At 40.7% G+C, this 24,815-nt stretch overlaps 1 protein-coding gene across 1 annotated transcript in view; it reads right to left on the reverse strand.

Annotated features, from left to right (window-relative positions):
* Window positions 1–24,815, reverse strand: part of LOC132816927 (coiled-coil domain-containing protein 81-like) — a 93,603-nt gene that overhangs the window by 34,116 nt on the left and 34,672 nt on the right. The window contains exons 7-9 of the mRNA XM_060826952.1: window positions 20,072–20,189; window positions 9,108–9,228; window positions 1,632–1,778 (exon numbers count right to left, since the gene is read on the reverse strand). Coding sequence (XP_060682935.1) covers window positions 1,632–1,778; window positions 9,108–9,228; window positions 20,072–20,189 — 386 coding nt within the window. The remainder of the gene's footprint in view (window positions 1–1,631; window positions 1,779–9,107; window positions 9,229–20,071; window positions 20,190–24,815) is intronic.

Raw genomic sequence — 24,815 nt, forward strand, 5'->3', positions numbered from 1 at the left:
ACAACCAGAAGTGGCAGAGACAAACCACTATAAATGCCGGAGGAAAGATCACAGAAGCGCTTCACAGGAGGCTCTCAAGCACTGAGGATGTCACCTAGACAGGGGACGAAACGTCTGCAACACAAATTCCCAGCTCGGCGAACAGAACCACAACGAGCACCCGAGCTACAAATCTTCTCACAAACTTTGAATGTATGTTTTGCATTCATTTTGTTCTACCTTCAGCCAATGAAGACTTGCTCAGGATTAAAATCATTCTGTTAATGTGGGATAAAATTCTGGCAATATAAATTTGGGTGACCTGACACTTATGCAAAGTGGTGGATGGGAAGTCAGCCAACAGAGCATTAAAATATTCAAGTTTTGTAATAATAGAGGAAAGAAAGATTATTCCAGCAGAAGCTGGTGTGAGTTTGAATAAGAAGTGGGTAATGTAACTGAGGTGAATGTGTTGATAAGATGGTATGGTTAAGCGAAAGCCTAAAGAGAGAAACATAATTTCATACAAATGTACATCAGTTCATGTAGAAGATCAAAAGATTCTCAGGCTTGCAACATTTGCTATCAGTTACATTGGTGTGATCGACATTGTTGTTCAGATTTTGAGGACAAAAATCCAGAATTATTCACACCATCCATTTCCTGATGACATGTTAAGTGGAGCTTAATGCTTAACTTCTTAAGAATTAAACCTTACAGACCAAATATTTTATACAATATGCAGCTGATAGAAAGCATGAAAAAACCTTCCAATTAAATTAGCTGAAAACTTTCTTCTCTGACTTCAAAGCAATAGCCCTGTTAAATACACAGCGTACCACAGCCAAGTCAGAATCAAGCACAGAACCAGAATCTGCAAAACAATGCAGGGACAGCGGGACCAACAACACAAACTTTAGGTACGCTGAGCCTGACCACATCCAATTGGTGAGAAAAAAAGTCTGCCCTAATAATATCAAAAGAATAGGCATGTGGGATGAATATTGAACAAGTTGAATAAATTAGTGACTACTGTTTACTGTTGCACTTTCTAGTTGTCTCTTGAATGTTACTAAATAATAGAGTTTAATTTATTGTCAAAGAGTGTGGTGCTGAAAAATCACAGCCAGTCAGGCAGCATCTGAGGAGCAGGAGAGTCGACCTTTCAGGCATAAGCCCTTCATCTGGAATCTTATGCCCAAAACATCAACTCTCCTGCTCCTCACATGCTGCCTGACTGGCTGTGCTTTTCCAGCACCACACTCTTCAGCTCTGATCTCCAGCATCTGCAGTCCTCACTTTCTCTTAATTTATTGTCACTCCTTTTCATGAAAGAGAAGTTGTGTGACATTTCAGTCTATTAAGTTAAGATTTTAAAGATATTCACAAACCAATTCCAAATATTCCAAAACCAATTATTACTTTGTCACTATTATAAAATAGCAAGATGATCAATGTCAGCAGGGCATAAAACTACTGGCTTTATAACTATATATGTCCATTACATACCTTGCCCAGTCATAAAACTAGGCTCTCACCTAGTTTTAAAAAGCCGTTCCCAAATGGTCAAATTATCAGTTATCACTATTATCACATGTGCACACTCCAATAGAATTTTGCAGTTATGTTTTGCTCATTATATGTTAGATAACCTGCTCCTGGAAGAGTGCTTCCTGATCTTTTATTTGTTGATATTGCTGTAACATTTGTTCATTCTCTTCTTCCCTTTTTCTTCTGTTCTCCGAAACATCAATAGGGAAATTCTTCAGAGCACGTTGCATGCAAAGGTAGCACAACTCCTGCAACACCATACAGCAGCAAATACATTCAGTGAACTCTATTCTTTAAAACATATTCCAGTAGATTGCAAATACACATTTAATATTCCATTGCACAGTTTGCCAACTTATTGCATAACACCACTGCATCTCCAATTTTTTTTCTCTGCTCTAGCCCTTATAATTATTGTCAGAGATTTCTAAAGTTAATGTGTAGAGCACAAAAATATTTCTATAAAAGGGATTATCCCTAATATGTTACATTTGTTTCATCTATTATTTAGATCTTGTAATATTAAATAAGATTTTAAACTCAGCCATACTGGTTGTACAGATGCAAAACTGGTAAAAATATCGGAAAATCAGATTTAATGCACCAAATTATCTGACAATGTTTTTTCCTTGCCTAACATATTTTATGCTTCTCTCCTGGTCTGACGATGTTGTTCATTCCCCATAACAGTTATAGAGTCAAACAGTCGTAGAGATACAGAGCACAAAAACAGACCCTTCAGTGCAAATTGTCCAGGCCGAACAGATATCCTAAACTGATCTAGTCCCAGTTGCCAGCATTTGGCCCATATCCTTCCAAACCCGTCCTATCATGTACTCATCCAGATGCTTTTTAAATTTTGCAATTGTATCCACCTGCATCACCCCCTTTGGCAGCTTGTTCCACACACGAGTGAAAAACTTGCCCTTCCAGTCCCTCTTAAATCTATCCTCCCTCACCTTAACCCTCTAGTTTTGGATTCCCCTACCCTGGGAAAAAGACCTGGCTATTCACCATGCCCATGATGATTTTATAAACCTCTGTAAAGTCACCCCTCAGCTTTCAACGCTCCAGGGAAAAAATCCTCAGGCTGCTCCATCTCTCCACATAGCTCAAACCCTCCAAACCCAGCAATGTCATTGTAAATCCTTTCCAAACTCCTTCAAGTTTAACAATATCTTTCCCAAAGCAGGGAGATGAGAATTGAATATTCTAAAAGTGACCTCACCAATGTCCTGTACAACCGCAGCATGATGTCCCAACTCCTAAACTCAATGCACTGACCACTTAAAGCAAGATGCCAAACGCCTTCTTCACCACCCTATCTACCTGCGACTCTTCTTTAAACAAACTATGTGCCTGCACTCTTAGGTCTCTTTGTTCGGCCACACTCCCCAAGGGTCCTACCATTAACTGCATAAGTCCTGCCATGGTTTGCCTAACCAAAATGCAACACCTCACATTTATTTAAATTAAACTTCATCTGCCAGTGCTCGGCCTATCTAATCAAGATCCCATTGTACCCTGAGATAACATTCTTCATTGTCCACACCATCAATTTTGCTGTCATCTGAAAACTTACTAACCATTCCTCCTATTTTCACATCCAAATCATTTATATAAATCACAAAAAGCAGTAGATACAGCACAAATCCTTGTAGCATACCACTGATCACAGGCCTCGTGTCCAACAAATAACCCCCTACCATCACATTCTGTCTCCAATCTTCAAGTCAATTTGGAATTCAATTGGCTCGCTGCCCCTGGATTTCACGTGATCCAATCTTGCTAACCAGTCTACATGTGGAACTTTGTCAAATGCCTTGCTGAAATCCATATAATCAATATCTATTGCTCCGCCTTCATCAATCTTTGCTATCTCTTCAAAAAAACTCAATCAAGTTGTTGAGAAATGTTTTCCCAAGCAGAAAGCCATGTTGACTATTCCTGATCAGACCTTGCCTTTGCAAATGCATGTAAATACTATCCCTCAGAATCCCCTCAAAACAACTCAAACAACTTACCCACCACTGACATCAGGCTCACTGGTTTATCCTTCCTGGCTTTTCGTTATTACCTTTCCAGAGAATAATGGCATCATATTAACCATCCACCAGTCTTCGGGCACCTAACCTGTAGCTGTTGATGATACAAATATCTCAGCAAAGGGCCCAACAATCTCTTCACTCGTTTCCCATAAAGTTACGGGATACACCTGATCAGGTCCCAGGATTTTGTCTACCTTTATGCATTTTAAGACCTCTAATACCTTTCTTCAGTAATATGGACATTTAAAGTTATGAATATTTATTTATACAAGTTTCCTAACTTCCATATCCTTATCCACAGTAAATATTGGCATGAAGTATTTGTTTCGTACCTCACCCATCTCCTGTGGTTCCACATATAGAAGACCTCATTGATCTTTAAGGGGCCCTATTCTCTCCCTAGTTACTCTCTTGCACTTAATGTATTGTAGAATCTCTTTGGATTCTCCTTAACCCTGTTTACCAAAGCTATCTGATGTTCCCTTTTTGCCCTCCTGATTTCTCTCTTAAGTATACTGCTACTGCCCTTATACTCCTCCAGGGATTAACTCAATACCTGACATATATCACCCTCCTGTTCTTGACCAGAGCCTCAATTTTTCTAGTCATCCAGCATTCCCTACACCTACCAGCCTTGCCCTTCACACTAACAGGAACACACTGTCTCTGAAATCTCGCTATTTTATTTTTGAAGGCGTCTAATTTTCCAACCGCCCCTTTACCCTCAATCAGCTTTTCAAAGTTTCTGCCTAATACTGGCAAAATTGGACTTTGTACAATTTAGAAGTTTAATTTTTAGATAAGGTCTATCCTTTTCCATAATTATTCTAAAACTAATAGAATTATGATCACTTGCCCCAAAGTGTTCCTCCACTGACACCTCAGTCACTTGCCCTGTCTTATTTCCCAAGCAAAGGTCAAGTTTTGCTCTTTCTCTAGTAGGGCCGTCTACATATTGAACAAGAATATTGCACACACTTAAATTCCTCTCCATCCAAGCCCGTAACATTATGGCAGTCCCAGTCTATGTTTGGAAAGTTAAATTCCGCTACCATTACCACCTTATTATTCTTGCAGATATTTGAGAGTTCCTTACTTATTTAGTTCTCACTTACTTATTTATTTCTGCAGCATCTATCCCCAGAAAATTAAGATGCCGGTCCTTCCTGAGTCATGTTTCTGTAATAGTTATGAAATCCCAGACCCATGTTCTCAACCATGCCCTACTCTTTGACTTACTCCTGTTTTCAACTGCACCTGCATCAGACTGATCCCTTTTCTCACTATCTCACTGGGTCCCACCCCTCTTAGTAGTTTAAATCATCTTGGAAGTCTCCAGCAAACCTCCTCACCAGCATATTAGTCCCTTCCAATTTAGGTACAATCTGTCCTTCTTAAACAGGTCATTTCTATCCCAGAAGAATTTACAATGATCCAAAAATGTGAATCCTTCTCCCTTGCACCAGCTTCTCGACCATGCATTCATCTGCTTTATCCTCCTATCCTTACTTTCACTAGCATATTGCACCAGGAGTAATCCCGTCATTACTACCCTCAGGACCTACTTTTAAAACTCCTGCCTAATTTCCTATATTCCCTACTTAGAACCTCGTCCTTTTCTCTTCCAATATCATTGGTTCCAATGTGTACAATAACCCACTGCTCTCTCTCACCATTGAGAATATTTTGCACCCTCAATTAAACTGCATTTATTTCAATGCAGGAGGCCTAACAGGTAAAGCAGATGGTTGGGAACATGGGACAGACATATGCCAGCTATTACAGAGACATGGCTCAGGGATGGACATGACTGGTAGTTTAATGTTGCAGAGTACAAATTCTATAGGATGGGGGCTGAGAGAGGAGGAAGAGTGGCATTTTTGATAAGGGATCATAATACGGCTACATGTGGGGAGGATACTCCAGAGAGTAGATCCACTGAAATCATTTGGGTAGAATTGAGAAATAAGAAAGGCATGATCACCTGATTGGAATTGTACTATAGACACCACCCCTTCCCCCGCTGATCTCCCTTCTCTCTCCCACTGCTCTCCCTCATCCTCCTCCTCACTTGCCCCCGCTTCACCGCACCAACACCCAAGCCACCCCCCCCCCCCCCCCCCCCCCACCCCCCACCCCCAACAGTCAAGCAGGAAATTGAAGAACAAACTTGCAAGGAGATCTCACTTATCTGAAAGAATAATAGGGTGGTCATGGTAGGGGATTTTAACCTATTAAACATAATAGGTTGTCCTGAGTGTTAATGGCTTGGATAGAGAAGAATGTATTAAGCATGTGCAAAGAAATTTTCTTATTCAATATGTGGATGTAGTTACTAGAGAAGGAGCAAAACCTGAACTACGCTTGCAAATAAAGCAAGGCAAGTGACTTAGGCATCAGTGGGGCAAGTGATTATAATTCTAAAAGTATTATGCAAGGCTGCTTATGTGTGGAACTGCAGGAGATGGGTGAGATACTAAACAAATATTTTGCATCAGTGTTTACTGTGGAGAAGGATAAGGAAGCTAGAGAACATGGGGAAATAAATAGTGGTATCTTGAAAAGTGTCCATATTACAGGGGAGAAAGTGACGGACATCCTAAAATGCAAAAAGGTGGATAAATCCTCAGGACTGGATCAGGTGTGCCCTAGAACTTTAAGGGAAGCTGGCCCCTTGTTGAGATATTTGTATCATTGATAGCCACGCTTGAGGTGTCAGAAGACTGGAAGTTGAGTAATGTGGTACCATTATTTTTAAAAAGTGGTAAGGAAAAGCCAGGTAACTATAGACCGGTGAGCTTGACATCAGTGGTGGGCAAGTTGTTGGAGGGGATTCTGAGAGACAGGATTTACATTCATTTGGAAAGGAAAGAACTGATCAGGAATAGTTAATTATTGTGAGTGGAAAATCATGTCTCACTAATTTGATTTTTTTGAAGAAGTGATGAAGAGGATTGATGAAGGCAGAGTGGTGAATGTTGACTATATGCTCCTCAATAAGGCATTCAACATGGTAAATTGCCTAACAAGGTTAGATCACATGGAATACACCAGGGAGAACTAGCCATTTGGATACAAAACTGGCTAGAAGGTAGGAAACAGAGCATGGTGGTGGGAGGTTTGCTTTTTGGACTGTGACCAGTGGTGCGCCGCAGAGATCGGTGGTGAGTTTGCGGATTTTTGTCACTTACATAAATGATCTTGATGTGAATATAGGAGATATGGTTAGTAAATTTGCAGATGACACCACAATTGATAGGTATAGTGAACGACAGAGAAGATTACTTCACAGTACAATGAGACATTGATCAGACAGGCTATGGGTCAAGGAGTGGCAGATGGAGTTTAATTTAGATAAATATGAGGTGCTACGTTTGGTAGGACAAATTATGGCAGATCTTATACACATAATGGTAAGTTCTTGGGGAGTGCTGCCAAACAAAGAGACTTTGGAGTGCAGGTTCACAGTTCCTCAAGTGTGGAGGTTGCAGGCAGACAGGGTAGTGAGTGAGGTGCTTAGTACGCTTGCCTTTATTGGTGAGTGAATTGAGTATGTGTGTTGGGAGGTCACGTTGCAGCTGTACAGGACATTGGTTAGGCCACTTTTGGAATACTGTATTCAATTCTGGTCTCCTTGTTATAGGAAAGTTTTGTGAAACTTGAAAGGGGTCAGAAAAGATTTACAAAGATGTTACCAGGGTTGGAGATTTTGAGCTGTAGGGAGAGGCTGAATAAGCTGGGACCTATATTCTCTGGAGCTTCAGAGGTTATGGGGTGACCTTTTACAGGTTTATAAAATTTTGAGGGGCATGGAAATGGTGAATAGTCAAGGTCTTTTTCTCAGGGTAGGGAGACTCCAAAACTAGAGGCTATAGATTATAAGGTGAGATGGGAAAGGTTTAAAAAGGACCTATGGGGCAGAGGGTGGTGTGTGTATAGAATGAGCTGCTAGAGAAGTAGTGGAGGCAAGTCCAGTTCCAACATTTAAAAGGCATCTGAATGGTGTATAGAGGAACCTCGATTATCCGAATATCGGATTATCCAAAAGGAGATCTCGAGGTCCCCATAGAAACTTTACATCAAAGATGGGTTTCCAACACTGATCGTGTATTTTGTTTACATTGATTAAACAGGCACCATCTCCAAATGACTGACCTCTCGCCCTCTCTCTCTACACCCACACTTTCCCTGGAGTCTCCAGAGGGGTGTACCCTAAATCCCCTTCCCAGATAATCTCTCCAACATTGTCCTGTACAGGGCAAAGGTGGAACCTGTCATACGGTTGCAGTAAAAAAGGTGTGTGTGTGTGTGTGTGTGTGTGTGTGTATGTGTGTGTGTGTGTGTGTGTGTGTGTGTGTGAGAGAGAGAGAGACCACTTTTTGCAGTCTTGTTGTTGACTTCTAGTCCGGCTGCCCGGCGAAGGGGGCGTAGATGGAGGGTGTGCATGGGGGGACAAGCAGGAGGCGGTATTGGATGGGGGTGGGGGGTGGTGTTGGACAGGTGCGGACGGCATTGGACCCGAGCGGGTAGGGGGCAGTGTTGGACAGGGATTGGGGGGCCGACTGTGTTGGACGGGGCAGGCATGGGGCAGTGTTGGATGGGGATGGGGAGCGGGCGGGGGCGGTGTTGGATTGGAATGGGGGGGCAAGGTGTTGGATGGGGGGCTCGCGTGCTGTGTGCAGCTGCCTCATCTCCTGAACAGGGAGCGGACTTAACTAAAAGCTCCGATGCCCAGAGAAAAGGCATTTAATCGATTAACTGAATAATCGATAATCCGAACGAAATAGTGACCACCTAACTCGTTTGGATAATCGAGGTTCCTCTGTAGGGATATGGGCCAAATGCTGGCAAATGGAACCAGATTAATTTAGAATATCTGGTAGGCATAGATGAATTGGACCGAAGGGTCTGTCTCCGTGCTCTATATCTTTATAATTCTATGACTTCCTTTGAGCAGAACACACATGACATGCTATCATAGCAGGAAGTGAAATTTCTGGAAGTCTTCAGCATAACAAAAATGCATCTTAGCTGGTTAGAAATCATGGACGAAACTAAAGGGGCAGGAGACCTATTGAATGGATATTGTTGTATGCCCTTAAACTTATTTCCAGCTCAGCTCGAAATATCCCTAGGTATTGATTTGTATGGCATGATTTGAATGCAGTATGTGAAAAATGCATTGAAGCTCCTGTCTATTTTCAGCTGACAGTTTCCTCCTCTCACTGTCAGCACATCAGAAATGTTCATTATAAAAAAAGGGGTTAGAGAGAATCACCAGTATGGTTTCTGTATTTTTTGGTACCACAGTTCACTATGAAATTGAAAACATGGCATGGAGAACTAAAAGAAAATTGTCCGAATTCTTTCCTTTACAGAAGTCATGGCTCAGAGCTCCCTTAAGACCAAATCATGGTTCATAGATATTATATGTGTTCTATATAATACATGCATATCATACTACTATGGCTTTATAGCAAGAAATATAAAATTTCCCTTCAGATACCTCAGTAATGAAAGAGTGCATACCTGTCCTGCCCTGCAATGATCAGCGCAGGCAGTGGCTGGTGATGCTTTGAGTTTCGGTGACTGCCGATTTGGTTGTTGAATGCCAGGCTGACAGGATGGAGAACGATTTGGAGAAGCCAACCTAAATATGCAATCCAAAATTCTACTTTAATGATTCCAAATCACTTATCTTACATAACACACTGCAGAAAAATGTAAGATTCAACAAACCTGAAAGGGTTCAGAAAAGATTTACAAAGATGTTGCCAGGGTTGGAGGATTTGAGCTACAGGGAGAGGCTGAACGGCTGGGGCTGTTTTCCCTGGAATGTCGGAGACTGAGGGATGATCTTATAGAGGTTTACAAAATTATAAGTGTCATGGATATTATAAATAGGCAAAGTCTTTTCCCTGGGGTCAGGAGTCCATGAAATAGAGGGCATAGGTGGGTATATGAATAGGAAGGGTTTGAAGGGATATGGGCTGGGTGCTGGCAGGTGGGACTAGATTGGGTTTGGATATCTGTTGGCATGGACGGATTGGACCAAAGGGTCTGTTTCCATGCAGTACATCTCTATGACTCTTCTTGCAAACTGTGCTTCTCTTATAAGAAACTGAAAATATCTAACTTAAATCTCTGGGAAACCGGCACCAACCAACCCCACTGCCCCGTGGTCGAACACTTCAACTCCCCCTCCCACTCTGCCAAAGACATGCAGGTCTCGGGCCTCCTCCATCGCCACTCCCTTACCACCCAACGCCTGATGGCAGAACACCCCATCTTCCGCCTTGGGACCCTCCAACCACACGGCATCAATGTGGACTTTATTAGTTTCCTCATTTCCCCTCCCCCCCCACCTTATCCTAGTTCCAACCTTCTAACTCAGCACTGCCCTCATGTCCTGCCCTTCCTGTTCATCTTCCTTCTCACCTATCTGCTCCATCCTCCTCGCTAACCCATCACCATTACATCTATCTCCATCTACCTAGTGCACTCTCAGCTATTTCACCACATCATTGACTTCTGTGCTGTCTTTGAGGAGACAAGAGATGAGATTCTCGCTGCAGAATTCTCAAATAAAGAAGCTTCACATGAATTCTCTTTTGAAGTTATTGGTGGGTATCTTATATTTGTGGTCTCCCGGCAAGTGAAAATACTTGTTTTGTACTCCACCTACCAAATAATTTCAAATATTTGAAGAACCTTTTACTCAGACACCCTCAGCATTTTCTCTTCTAGAGAAAAGCACTTGAGTAAATTAGATGTACTTGGTAAGGTTAACTTCTCAATTCTGCAATCATTCTTATCAATTTTTTTTGTATCATCACCTATGTTTCTATAACTTCCTTAATGTGAACACTACAATTATGCACAGATTCCAAATGTGGCCAAAACTAAGTCAATATTATTGTCAATAAGATATGACAAAAATTAGTATTGTGTCAGATAGTATATTCTTGTACTATAAGAATAAATTGTGAAAGTCGCAGTGGAGTATATATGGGCGGCATAGTGGCACAGTGGTTAGCACTGCTGCCTCACAGCACCAGCACAGTAAATTAGGCAATCACTTCCAGATTATCAACAAAGTATGAACATGATGAGAATAAATATTGTTTATGTCTGTTTACAATACAGGAAATGACATAATCATCTCATAAAGTGTATCATTGCTTCTCAAGTTTAGAGTTCAGCTGAGATTTCTTTGTTGTGTTCAAAGTATTACATACAATGAATCTTGGAGTCATTTACAAGTTAGCACTTCTGGCACTAAACTTTACAGATTTGTATTGCACATCAGGAATTCAGGAATGAAAATCATCACACTATATTCAGTTTTAACCATTCTGAATTAGTTTTAAAATTGCATGGTCTATAAATGGTCCAACAATCTCTGCATCTGAATTCCCAACATGCAACTCTCCACTAATAATAACAACTTCTAAATCTACTCCTTTATTCCAATTCATGCAATCAGCTTTATCGCTATCTTTTTTGAATACAGATATACCAAAACAGAGTTTGATTTACACACTGGATTTATAATTGTTACTGTCCTTCTGGTAGTATAATAATTCACAGGATTACAGGGTTATTATGGCACAGAGGAGGCCATTCAGTCTATTGTGTTCGAACAGCTTTCTGACCATTTTAACTTTATGTCAATCTCATTTTTCCCATAAGCCCCACACTATTTCTATTTAAATAAACACCAATTCCTCCCGAATGCCTCAGATGAATGCTTCTACCATTCTTCAATGCAGTGCATTCCACACTGCAACTACATGCTGTGTAGAAAGGTTTTCTCTCACCAAGCATTTGTCCCTTTTGCAAAACACTTTAAAACTGTATGTTCTAGTTCTTGATCTGATTATCAGCAGAAACAGTTTCTCCAGACCACTCATGATTTTGGAAACTTCAATCAAATCTTTTCTTACCCTTCTCCTCTCCAAGGAAAACAATCTCAACATCTCCAATCTTCCCTCATTACCAAAGTGTTTTATCCCTGTAACCATTCACGAAAACCTTTCCTGTGCTTTCTCCAAAACATCCACAGCCTTCCAAACCAGAATTGGAATTGTTGGATGTCTTAAAATACATTAAAGTAGACAAATCCCCAGGCCACATCAGAGTGAATGATGGTGGAGGGTTGTTTTCAGACTGGAGGTTCAGAAATCAACAGTGATGTTCTGAGTGCTGGGTCCACTTCTTTTTGTCATTTATATCAATAATTTAGATGAGAATATAGAAGGCATGGTTAATAAGTTTGTGGATGGTACCAAATTTGGTGATATAGTGGGCAGTGAAGAAGGTTATTTAAGATTACAAAGGGATCTTGATCAATTGGGTCAATGGGCTGAAGAGTGGCAGATGGAGTTTAATTTGGATAAATGCAAGACATTGTATTTTGATAAAACAAACAAGGACAGGACTTATACAATTAAGAGTAGGGCCTTAGGTAGTGTTGTAAAACAGAAAGACCTCGGGGTTCAAGTACATAACTCTTTAAATTTTACATTATATAGAGATAGGGTGGTTAAGAAGGCATGTATAGGAGTTGGGACATTATGTTGAGGTTGTACAAAACATTGGTGAGGCCTCTTCTGGAGTACTGTGTCCAGTTCTGGTCTACCTGTTATTGGAAAGATTTTATTAAGCTGGAGAGAGTCCAAAAGAAATTTACCAGGATGTTGCTGTGAATGGACAGTTTGAGCTATAAGGAGAGGCTGGATAAGCTAGGACTTTTTCACTGGGCGTCGGAGGTTGAAGGGTGACCTTATAGAACTTGATAAAATCGTAAGGGATACAGGAAAGGTGAATGGCAGGTGTCTTTTCCATGTGATGGGGAATTTCAAGACTAGTGGCCATATTGTTAAGGTGAGAGGAGAAAGATTTAAAAAGGACATGGGGGCAATCTTTATAATAAAGAGAGTGGTTTGTGTGTGGAATAAAGTTCCAGAGGAAGTAATGGATACAGTAGTTACAACATTTAAATGGCATGTGGATAAGTACATGGATAATAAAGGTTTGGGCAGATAAGGGCCAAGTGTAGGGAGGTGTACCAGTTTAGTTTCGCTTGGGATTATGGTCAGCATAGACTGGTTGGACCAAAGGGTTTGTTTACATGCTGTATGACTCAATGGCCAGATGGGAACTAGCCCAGGATACTGCTGGAAACAAGAATGGAAATGGCTGGCACCTTGACAGGTATCTTTGCATCCTGTTTGGCCTCAGGTGAGGTACCAGAGATCTGGAGCATGGCCAATGTTTTTCCTTTTTTTAACAAGGGAAACAGAAATAATCAGGTAATTAAAGGCCAGTAAGCCTGGTGTCAGCAGTTGAGAAGCTGTTAGAGAAGCTACTGAGAGACAGTATTTATTCACATTCTGAAATAAATAGACTAGGCAGCATGGGTTTCTGTTTGAGGAAGTGATGAGGGAAGACAGTGGGTGTTGTATATATGGACTTTAGTAAGGCATTTGATAAGGCTGGTAATCATGGGACGTTGGGTGAGCTAGCTAGATGGATGCAAAACTAGAAGACAGAGTAGGGTTAAAGGGTGCTTTTCAGAATGGAGATCAGTTACTAGTGGTGTTCTGCAGGGATCAGTGCTGGGGCCTTTGTTGATTGCAATATATATATAAATCATCTAGAAGAAAATGTCAGTGGTTTGATTAATAAGTTTGTAAAGGACACCAAAATTGGCAGATTTGCAGACAGTGAGGAGGACTGACAAACAATGTAGCAAAATTTGAATACATTTCAGATTTGGGCAGAGAAATGGCAGATGGAGTTTAATCCAGACAAATGTGAAGTATGCATTTTGGAACATCAAATTTGGGTGTGAATTATGCAATAAATGGCAGAACCCTTAGGTGCACTGACATGTAGAGGGATTTGGGAATACAGATCCACAGATCTCTGAAAGTGGAAATACAGGTGGATAGGTGATCAAGAAGGCATAGAACATGCTTCCCTTCATTGGCCAGGGCATCAAATATAAAAGTTGGTGAGTTATGCTGTACAAAACTTTAGTTAGGCCACTTTTTGAAATACAGGTACACAATCCTTTATCTGAAACTCTTGGGACCAGCTGGTGTTTGGAATTCTGAACTTTTCAGATCTCGGAATAAGTGACAGTTTAATGATGAAATTTTTTAAAATCTTACTGAACAGCAGACTCACCTGTGAGTACTATGGACCCGGAGACAGAATTGACACCTGCCAGTGCTGGGCCATGCCCCAGCATGTTGTGGGTGGAGTGGGTTAACTGTTTGCACACTAAACAACCTGGTTACGGAGGAAAAAACTTAACAATAAACTCCAGATTTTGGAGCTTTTCAGATTTTGGGATTTCGGATAAAGGATTGTGTACATATATTCCATGCAATTCTGGCCACCACACTACCAGACAGATGTAGATGCTTTGGAAAAGGTGCAGGGAAGGATGTTGCCTGGTCCGGAGGGTATTAGTTATGAGGAGAGGTTAGAAAACCTCTGATTGTTTTCACTGGAAAGACAGAGGATGAGGGGAGACTTGAGATCTATGAAATTATGAGAGACATTGAGTGGAAAGTCAGAGGCTTTTTCCCAGAATGGAACAGTCAACTACAAGAGGGCACAAGTTCAAGTTGAGAGGGGGAAAGTTTATAGGAGAGGTGCAGGGAAATGTTTTCATACAGGAGAGGTGCAGGGAAATGTTTTCATACAGAAGGTGGTGGGTGCCACGAATGCATTGCTAGTGGAGATTGTGGAAGCAGACACATTACTAGCATTTCAGGCATATCTTGATAGACACATGAATGTTAGACAAACAGAGGGATAGATTCTGTGCATGGGCAGCAAGTAACCAGTCTAAATAAGGATTAGGAATCAGCTCAGACTTGCTATGCTGAAGGAACTGTTCCTGTACTATATTGCATTGTGTAATAGTCCAGCTGTGGTCTAACCATTGTCTTTTATAAATTCATCATAATCTCCCTGAGCTTGTAATCTACGACCTTATTTATGAAGCCTACCCTTAGCGTACTGTATGCTGATGTTATTGGACTGATTCCTGGAATGGCAGGACTGATGTATGAAAAGAGACTGGATCAGTTAGGACTATATTCATTAAAAGAATGGGTGGGGGGGGGGGAGAGAAGTCTCATACAAACCTAAAAAATTCTAACATGACTAAGGTGGTAAATGCAGGAAGGATATCCAGATGACTGGGTAATCCAGACCACTCATCACAGTTTAAGGATACAGGGTAGGCCATTCAGGGTTGAATGAGGAGAAACTTCTTCACCCAGAGAGTGATGAGCCTATGGAATTCTCTTCCACAGAAAGCAGGTGTGGCCAAAATACTGAATAGTTAGATAGGTAGATAAATTTCTATGAACTAAAGAGACCAAAAAGTATAGGGACAAAGTGCGAACAGGATATAGAATTGAATGATCAGCCATGATCATATTAAACGGATGACCAGGCTTCAAGGGCCGAATTGCCTACTCCTGCTCTAATTGTTTTATGTTTCTATGATTTACTTACTGCTCTTTCTACATGTCCTGGCAACTTTACTGACTTATGCATATATGCATCCAGGTTTCTCTGATCTTACACACTGTCTAGAATAGCACTATTTATATTATACTGTCTTTCCATGTTGTTCGTACCAAAGTGGACCATCTCACATTTCTCCACATTGAACTTATTTGTTGCCTTTCTGCCAATTGCACCAATAACTCTTATGGCAATAAATACAAATAAAAACTGTGGACATTGGAAATCTAATACGAAAACTGAAAGTGTTGGAGAAATTTTGCAGCTGTGGCAGCAGCTGTAGAGGAAAAAAAGGACTTAGTGTTTTGAGTCCAGTGACCATTCATCAGAACCGAAAATAGCTGGAAAAGCTCAATGCTGATTACAGGGTGGTGGGAAGGTTGGGGAAGGAATAGAGTACAGGAAATTGGCACCTACAGACAGGAAGGAGGTAAAACATGAAATAGACTGTGCAGCTAATTTGCAAAGCACAGCGAACTTGCAAGTGATTCTGTTCCACATGTCTGCTGTCCTTGTCCTTCTGGGTGACAGTGATCACAGGTTTCAAAGGTTCTGTCAAAGGAGTCTTGGCAAGTTACTGCAATGCATCTCCTGTATGGTACACACTACTGTCACTACATGTCAGAGTCGAAAGAGTGAATTTTTAAAGTATAGGATTTAGATTCGATGAAGCCAGTTGTTGTGTCCTGGATGGTGAGTTTCATCCAGGCAAGTGTAGAGTTTTTCATCACATTCTTGACTTGTGACTTGGCGATAGTGTACAGACTTTGAAGAGATAGGTGGTGAGTTACTCATCACAGAATTCCTAGCTTCTGAACTGCACTTGTTGCCACAGCTTTTATATGGCTGACCCCATTCTGTTCTGGTCAATAGTAATAGGATTCTGATAGTGGTAGCCATGGTAATCCCATTGAATATCAAGGAGAAATGTTTAGGTTTTCTCAACTGAAAGTAGCCACTACCAAGTACATGTGCAGCACACATGTTACTCTCTGCTTATCAAATTGAGCCTGAATTTTATCCAGATCTTTCTGCATAGGAACACTGGTTGCTTCAGTGTCTGAGGAGTTGCTAATCTGCCACTGCTCACTACCACATTGATAACCACTGTGGGATTTTTTCTAGTTGCATGAAGTATATGCTGAACACACAACATACATAAAACTATTGTGATTATTTTGGAAATGAAAAGCTGCAATCCTATCTTTTATGACTACATTTTCAACAAATGGAATATGTGCCTGATGTTGAAACTCTCAGGATTAGGGAATTTGCATAATAATGGCTAATGTTTGCATCTGTACTGGTGGGTGATAAAGCGTGGTGCTGGAAGAAGCACAGCAGGTCAGGCTGGTCAGAATCTGAAGAAGGATTCCACCCAAAACATCGACTCTCTTGCTCCTTGATCTGCTGTTTTTTCCAGCGCCACCCTTTATCTGACTGTCCAGCATCTGCAGTCCTCAGTTTTTCCTCAATACTGGTAGTACCTGGAGCACTTACAAGGTGGCGAGGGAAGGAAAAGAAATGGCATTAGTGTTGTTTGACTGCATAGCTTTTTTTATTTCCAGGCTGTTCACCGAAAGCCCACTGCTTATTTTCACCCAAGTGTTTCATTTCACAAATGGAAGTCTGCACTTTTTTCTCCTTTATACTATGATCTTGCAGTACACGGCACAAAAGGCAGGATCAGTGGGAATTTTAGCAGATGATGCCACTTCACCAGTTCTGTTTCCTACTTGTATATCCAGATGTAAGAAAGATTAGCTGCTATTACCTAGATCCTTCGGTGAAATTCCAGTAAGGGTTACTTCAGAGACGGAAGTGGTTGGGCCCCATCAGTTGCCCATTCCCACCAGTTCTCACTAGCCTCTTTTAAACAGGTATTAGCCTCTGGCTCCATGGAAATTAACAACCTACGAGTTTTAGAACACTTTCTCTACAAAGATACCAGGTTCACAATGTCTCTAAATGTTTTAACTGAAATATCAAATAAGTAAAATCAGGGATCCACTCTATAACCTGATTTTGAACATACCATTATTTATTTTAAAAACCTACAGGCATTATATCTAGTCTTAAATGGTATTTAAAATATGTACCAAGACAGAATAATGTCTTGTCTTTATCACATTCTTTAATCAATATCATTGAAATATAATTAATAAGGTTGCCATTGTTCTACCAGACCATAGGACTGCCCTCTCATTACAGAGAGATGACTGGTGGTCATCTGAGGGTCACCATGCTTCAGGTGAGGGAAGAGGTTGAGAAGAAGAGTCCCTCATGATAATATCAATCAGCACATGATTTGAACCCACAGTGTTTACTGTGGAAAAGGACATGGAAGATATAGAATGTAGGGAAATAGATGATGACATCTTGAAAAATGTCCATATCACAGAGGAGGAACTGCTGGAAGTCTTGAAACACAATAAAGTGGATAAATCCCCAGGACCTGATCAGGTGTACCCTAAAACTCCATGGGAAGTTAGGGAAGTGATTGCTGGGCCCCTTGCTGAGATATTTGTATCATGATAGTCATAGGTGAGGTGATGGAAGACTGGAGGTTGGCTAATGTGGTGCCACTGTTTAAGAAAGGAAAAGGTGAGGACTGCAGATGCTGGAGATCAGAGCTGAAAATGTATTGCTGGAAAAGCACAGCAGCTCATACAGCATCCAAGGAGCAGAAGAATCGATGTTTCGGGCACGAGCTCTCCTTCAGGAAATTCCTGAAGCCCTTTCCTGAAGAAGGGCTCATGCCCGAAACGTCGATTCTCCTGCTCCTTGAATGCTGCCTGACCTGCTGCGCTTTTCCAGCAACACATTTTCACCACTGTTTAAGAAGAGTGGTAAGGACAAGCCAGGGAACTATAGATCAGTGAGACTAATGTCAGTGGTGGGCAAATTGTTGGAGGGAATCCTGAGGAACAGGATGTATGAGCATTTGGAAAGGCAAGGACTGATCAAGGATAATAAACATGGCTTTGGGCATGGGAAATCATGTCTCACAAACTTGATTGAGTTTTTTGAAGAAGTAACAAAGAAGATTGATGAGGGCAGAGGGGTGGACGTGATTTATATGGACTTCAGTAAGGAGTTCAACAAGGTTCCCCATGGGAGACTGGTTAGCAAGGTTAGATCTCATGGAATACAGGGAGAACTAGTCATTTGGACACAAAACTGGCTTAAAAGGTAGAAGACAGAGGTTGGTGGTGGAGGATCATTTTTCAGGCTGGAGGCCTGTGACCAGTGGAGTGACACTAGCTGGGTCCACTACTTTTCGTCATTTCTATAAATGATTTGGATGTGAGCATAAGAGGTATAGGTAGTAAGTTTGCAGATGACACCAAAATTGGAGATGTAATGGACAGCAAAGAAGGTTACCTCAGATTACAACGGGATCTTGATCAGATGGGCCAATGGTCTGAGAAGTGGCAGATGGAGTTTAATTTAGATAAATGCAAGGTATTGCATCTTGGGAAAGCAAATCTTAGCAGGCCTTATACACTTAATGGTAAGTTCCTAGGGAGTGTTGTTGAACAAAGAGACCTTGGAGTGCAGCTTCATAGCTCCTTGAAAGTGGAATCGCAAGTAGATAGGATAGTGAAGAAGGCATTTAGTATGCTTTCCTTTATTGGTCAGAGTATTGAGGTCATGTTGCAGCTGACCAGGACATTGGTTAGGCCACTTTTGGAATATTGCATGCAATTCTGGTCTCCTTCCTATTGGAAGGATGTTCCGAAACTTGAAAGGGTTCAGAAAAGATTTACAAGGATGTTGCCAAGGTTGGAGAATTTGAGCTATAGTGAGAGGTTGAACAGGCTGGGGCTGTTTTCCCTGGAGCGTCAGAGGCTGAGGGGTGACCTGATAGAGGTTTATAAAATCATGAGGAGCATGGATAGAATAAATAGACAAAGTTTTTTCCTTGGGGTGGGGGAGTTCAGGGTGAAAGGGGTAAGATATAAAAGAGACCTAAGTGGCAACTTTTTCATGCGGAGGATGGTACGTGTATGGATGGAATGAGCTGCCAGAGGAAGTGGTGGAGGCTCGTACAATTGCAACATTTAAAAGGCATCTGGATGGATATTTGAATAGGAAGGATTTGGTGGGATATGGGCCAGGTGCTGGCAGGTTGGACTAGATTGGGTTGGGATGTCTGGTTGGAATGGACGAGTCTGTTTCCGTGCTGTACATCTCTATGAATGTAGCTGCATCACTCTGCATTATAAGCTAGCCATCCAGCCAACTGAGCTAACCAACCTCCAATACTATACCTGATGAAGAAGACGAGATATAATTTGAAGTCATTAGCACAATTAAATTCTATTACTGCACTGAGTAAATTAGATTAGATTAGATTATTTACAGCGTGGAAACAGGCCCTTCGGCCCAACAAGTCCACACCGACCCTCCGAAGAACAACCCACCCAGACCCATTCCCCTACATTTACCTCTTCACATAACACTACGGGCAATTTAGCATGGCCAATTCACCTAACCTTTGGACCTAATCTTTGGACTGGGAGGAAACCGGAGCACCCGGAGAAAACCCACGCAGACACAGGGAGAATGTACAAACTCCACACAGACAGTTGCCTGAGGCGGGAACAACCTGGGTCTCTGGAACTGTGAGGCAGCAGTGCTAACCATTGTGCCACCGTGCCGCACAAAGCAGATTTTATTTTTTTCAATCAATTAGGAATTTACATTTTGAAACAGTGGGGCTAAATTACTTGTCCTATTTCTTATCTCCTTGGAAAATAAAAATAAAAACCATATGGAGAGCAATGGTGATTCCAATTACTGTGTCATATACTAAAATTGAAAATTCCAATCAATTTGAATGCATGCAATTTACATATAGAATTCATGAACAAGGATATTGGCTCATGACACAACTGACTCAGACAATTAACTTGATGCAACTTGTCACACATTACCTTTCTGATAAATCTTTGTGCTCGGTAATCTTTTGAAAGTCTTCTGTCAGACACACAGCGGAAGTTTTGGCAGGAGTCAAAGATTGTTTAACGTGGGACTGTTTGACATGGGGCATTTCTGTAAAAAAACCAAAACAATGCTCATATTAAAATTTTGCCAGCTCCTGATTTCAGACATGAAGGCGATGATTCAGTCTCAATATGTATCAACTAGGAGGCACAGATCACAACTGTACCTTATTAATGTTAATAGCACGCTACCTCTATCTATGGCATTTGCAGAGGCAGCTTGCTCATTTGAATAAAAAATAACTTTTATTTGGTTGCAACACTCCCAAAGTTAAATTCAGAGGCTTCAGGGTATTTAAATGGAATATGGTGAACTCAGGAGAGCATTCCTATAGATGTTGTCTGCTGCAAATTGTACTTTTACGTTTTCATGCATTGACATTGCTTGGCGGATGTATTGCAAATACCACATGTGCTGCAAATTGCAAAATGCTGGCTTCCTACTGGCAAAGAATGACCAAAAGGTGGACAAGAAAAGAGAAGATAGAGAGAATTTTAAAAGGTTATAGTCAACAATGAAGGGGAAAAAAAGGAATGGCTGAGAAGCAACAATAACTGAAGCATAAGAGTGAGAAGAGCAAAGAAGAAGAAGCATACAGAATGAGAGGACAGCCAGAAATGAAATGCTGAAAAAAGACAAAGAACGCCAATAGGAAGATGCACATGAGGCAATGCAATGCAAATGCAACAAGAAGTGACTGAGACATAGAACAGTATAATACCTAAAAATGATGGTGCACTTGTGCAAGTTGGCTCCACCAAGCCAGATATTTACTCTGTGGGAGGAGAAGGCAATAGTATCAGGGTGAGGAGAGAAAATAAAGACAGTCAAGCACTAGAACTAATGATTTTTGTGGGAAAAAATAGAATACCATGCTCTCTTAGGAACCACAAAGATCTCCAAACAGCTTTGGGTGATGCGTGGAGCAGTCTGCCTAGGATTGCAGATTACACCTGTCACAGAAAAGAGGGGGAGGTGAAATGAACTATTATTTTTGTACTCCTCTTTTGTGCATATCAAATATGGTTTTTAAATTTAAAATTATCTTTGTATTTTGTTTTTCCCTTTGAAAAATACGTAGTCATGTATTTTAATTGTTTGCGAGACACATTCATGCACAGGTATTCAAAAAAGAGAAAAATTTAAATAAAAATAGCTACAAATTGCAAATTTCTTAAAATAAAAGATATCAACTTCGTTCACATGAGACCAGTAAGTCAATATCCAGTTAATGTTCTCTCAGTTGACTTACACAGAGATCTCTTTTGCAACAGGACAGATACAGTGAAATTTCTGATGCATGTGAAGTAGTTGAAAATTGGTTCATTCTGCAGATGAAGCAAAGTTTCTTTCCAGAAATCAGACTTTTGGGAGATCAGAGGCAGTAAGCCTGGAGGAAATTAATTTTTCAAAGTTGCAAACAGACTGATTAATAAATGTCAAAGTTATATAGTTAATGATGGAACAAATAAACTAGCAGTTGCAATCATGTAATTGGGCCTGCAGATTGAGAAGTGGTTAGCTCCATTAGCTGAATGGCTGGTTTACAATGCAGATTAATGCTAATCGTGAGGGTTCAATTCCTGCTTTGGCTGAGTTTACTATATCTTGGAAGGTTTTGGCAACTTTACAGTTATTTATCCATTAATCTCTTAAAATTAGATGCAGGAATTACAATCATTGCACAATCTTAAAATGTGTATTGAAATTAGTATCCTTCAGGAAACATGCCTTGGGTCATGAAAGAAGAAAAGTATGTTCAATTGTTTGAATTCGGAAGCTCGCTAATGTGCAGCAACTACTATATTTCTATGCATTTATATCTCATTACTGGCCCAACCAACTTCATTTATATGCCACTTTAAATTCTCTCCTTCCCTAAGAACTCTAACAGCAGCAAGTCTAACATGAAAGTCAGACTGACTATTATGGCAATAGCTTGCCACTTTTTGTTTCCCTGCAAAAGAACTCTTCTCTCATTTTATATATCAAAAATGCAATTAGGTACTTTTTAGCTCAGTTGTTTGGACAGCTGGTTTGTGATGCTGAGTGATACCAAAAGAATGGTCTCAATTCCTGCATCTGCTGAGGTCACAATAAAGGTCCTGCCTTCTCAGCCTCGCCCGTTGTCCAAGGTGTGGTGTTCCTCAAGTTAAACTCATCATCCTTATACACTCACAAACGTGTGGTTAAATTCCACCCCAATTCCATTTACAAATTGACAATTCCACCACCATTGTAGACCTGACCTCAAGCAATGACAAGACAGAATACAGGAAAGAGATCATGTGATCAGCGGCATGGTGTAAAGACAACAATCTCTCCAATGTCAGCAAAAAGAAGGAGGTATTCATTGACTTCAGGAAAGGAAGTGGTGGCAACCCTCCTAACTGCAAACATGGTGCTGAGGTGGAGAAGATCAAGAGCATCACGTTCCTGAGAGATCACCAACAATCTTTTCTGGTCCACCCACATTGACACGATGATCAAGAAAGCACAACGTCTCTACTTCCTCAGGAGGCTAAGGAAATTTAGCATGTCTGCAAGGACTCTTCCAATTTTTTTTGGTGCACCATAGAAAGCATCTATCTGGATGCATCACAGCATGATATGGTAACTGCTTTACACAAGAAACTACAGAGAGTCATGAACACAGGCCAGTCCATCATACAAACTAGTCTTCCATCTATTGACTCCATTTATACTTGCTGCTGCCTTAGGAAAGCAACCCCAACATAACCAAAGACCTTTCCCACCCCAGTTGTACTCTTCTCCACCATCTTCCATCAGGCAGAAGATACAAAAGTTTGAATACAGGTACAAACAGATTCAAAAACAGGTTCTCCCTTGCTGTTATCAGACTTTTGAACAGACCTCTCAAATGCTAATATTAATCTTGTTCTCTCTCTCTCTCTCTCTCTCTGCACCTTCTGGGTGCCTGTAACACTATTATGTACTCTGTTCTGCTATGCTGATGCACTTTGTATGGTACGATCTACCTGTACAGCATACAAAACAACACTTTTCACTGTATCTCAGTATATGTGACAACAATAAAATAAATCATCTGTTTCTAATGAGAGAGTGGAACATTGGCAATTTTATTTTTTTATTAATAATTTAGATCTTGGTGGGCAAGGGTCAATTGCAAAGTTTGCAAATGAAACAAAACTTGGAAGAATTATAAACTGTGAAGAAGAGAGCTGTGAACTCCAAAAGGAGATAGACTAGCTTGAAGTAAGCAGATGAGTTTCAATGTAAAGAAATGTGAGGTAATATATTTTGAAGATCTTTGAAAGACAATACAAAATTGGAGTACAATTCTGAAGGCATGTCTAATTCACAGATCATTGAATATGGGAGATAGGTGCACACAAGTCTCCTTTATTAATAGCGGCATGGGTATAGGTGCTGGGTGGTTACAATGCAAGGGGGTGATGTTGAACTTGTATAAGACATTTATTAGACTTCTCGTGAAGTATTGTTTACAATTCTGGAAGAATCTGAATTCATTGGAAATAGTGCAGAGACTATTTACAAGAATGGTTCCAGAGACTTCATTTAAGAGGATAGAATGAAGAAGTTGGGACTGTTCTGCTTGGAGAGGAGACGGCAGAGAGGAAATCTGATTTACATTTTTAAAATCTTGAGTGGACAGAGCAGACAGGGAGAAACTGCTTCTGCTTGTAAAAGAAACAAGAACAAAATGGCATATATTTAAAGTAATTGGGAGAAGAAGCAAGTGTGATATGAGAAAAAATAATGACTCAGCAAGCAGTTAGGGCATGGAATGCATTGTCTGGAAGTTCAATTGAGGCATTGGGTATTGAATGATTATTTGGATAAAAATAAGATGCAAAGGTGTGGGGGAAAAAGCAGAAGATTGGCACTTGATAAAAATGTTCATGTGAAGAGCCGGACCAGACACAGTAGGCCAAATGACCTCGTTCCATAAAGCAATCATCCAGTCTGCATTTGGCTCCTCAATGTAGAAGAGACCACACAGTAAACAGCAAATACAGTAGAATAATAAAAAATACAAGTAAATTGCATCTTTTGGAACCTTTATTTGGAGCCTCACACAATGAAGATTCAGGAAGTAAAAAGGCGTTGCACCTTTTCCAATTGCAAAGGAACACAGCATGGGAAGAGGAAAATGTGTTGGGATGATACGTCATTGAGGGAATTGTCCTTTTGGAATGCTGACATCGTGTGGGGGTGGGGGAATAGGAGGAATGTGTTTGGTGGTGACATAACACTGCAGTGGCATAAATGGAGAAGAACTTTCATATATGGAGCCCAGTGGGGAGGATAATGAGGGCAAGAGAACTCTATTATAGTTGTGGAAGGATAAGGGAGGGATGAGAGCTAAAGTGTAGAAAATGGGCTGAACACAGTTAAGTGCCCTATTAGTAACTGTGGAGAAATTTTAAGTGGGGAAAAAGGAAGAAATGTCAGAAGCACTATTATGGATGATAACATCATCAGAACAGGACGGAGACAGAGAAACTGAGAGGACGGAATAGGGTCTTTACAGGAACCAGCTTTTGAGGAAGTATAATTGAAAATTGGTGGGCTTATAAAGTGGACTGTATCCGCAGAAATGGACACACTTAAGAAATGGAATGGAAATCATGGGGATAGATCATGTGAAGGTGAAAGAGGGACAAAAAT

The sequence above is a fragment of the Hemiscyllium ocellatum genome, chromosome 6 (assembly GCF_020745735.1).
Source record: "Hemiscyllium ocellatum isolate sHemOce1 chromosome 6, sHemOce1.pat.X.cur, whole genome shotgun sequence".
Lineage (NCBI taxonomy): Eukaryota > Metazoa > Chordata > Chondrichthyes > Orectolobiformes > Hemiscylliidae > Hemiscyllium > Hemiscyllium ocellatum.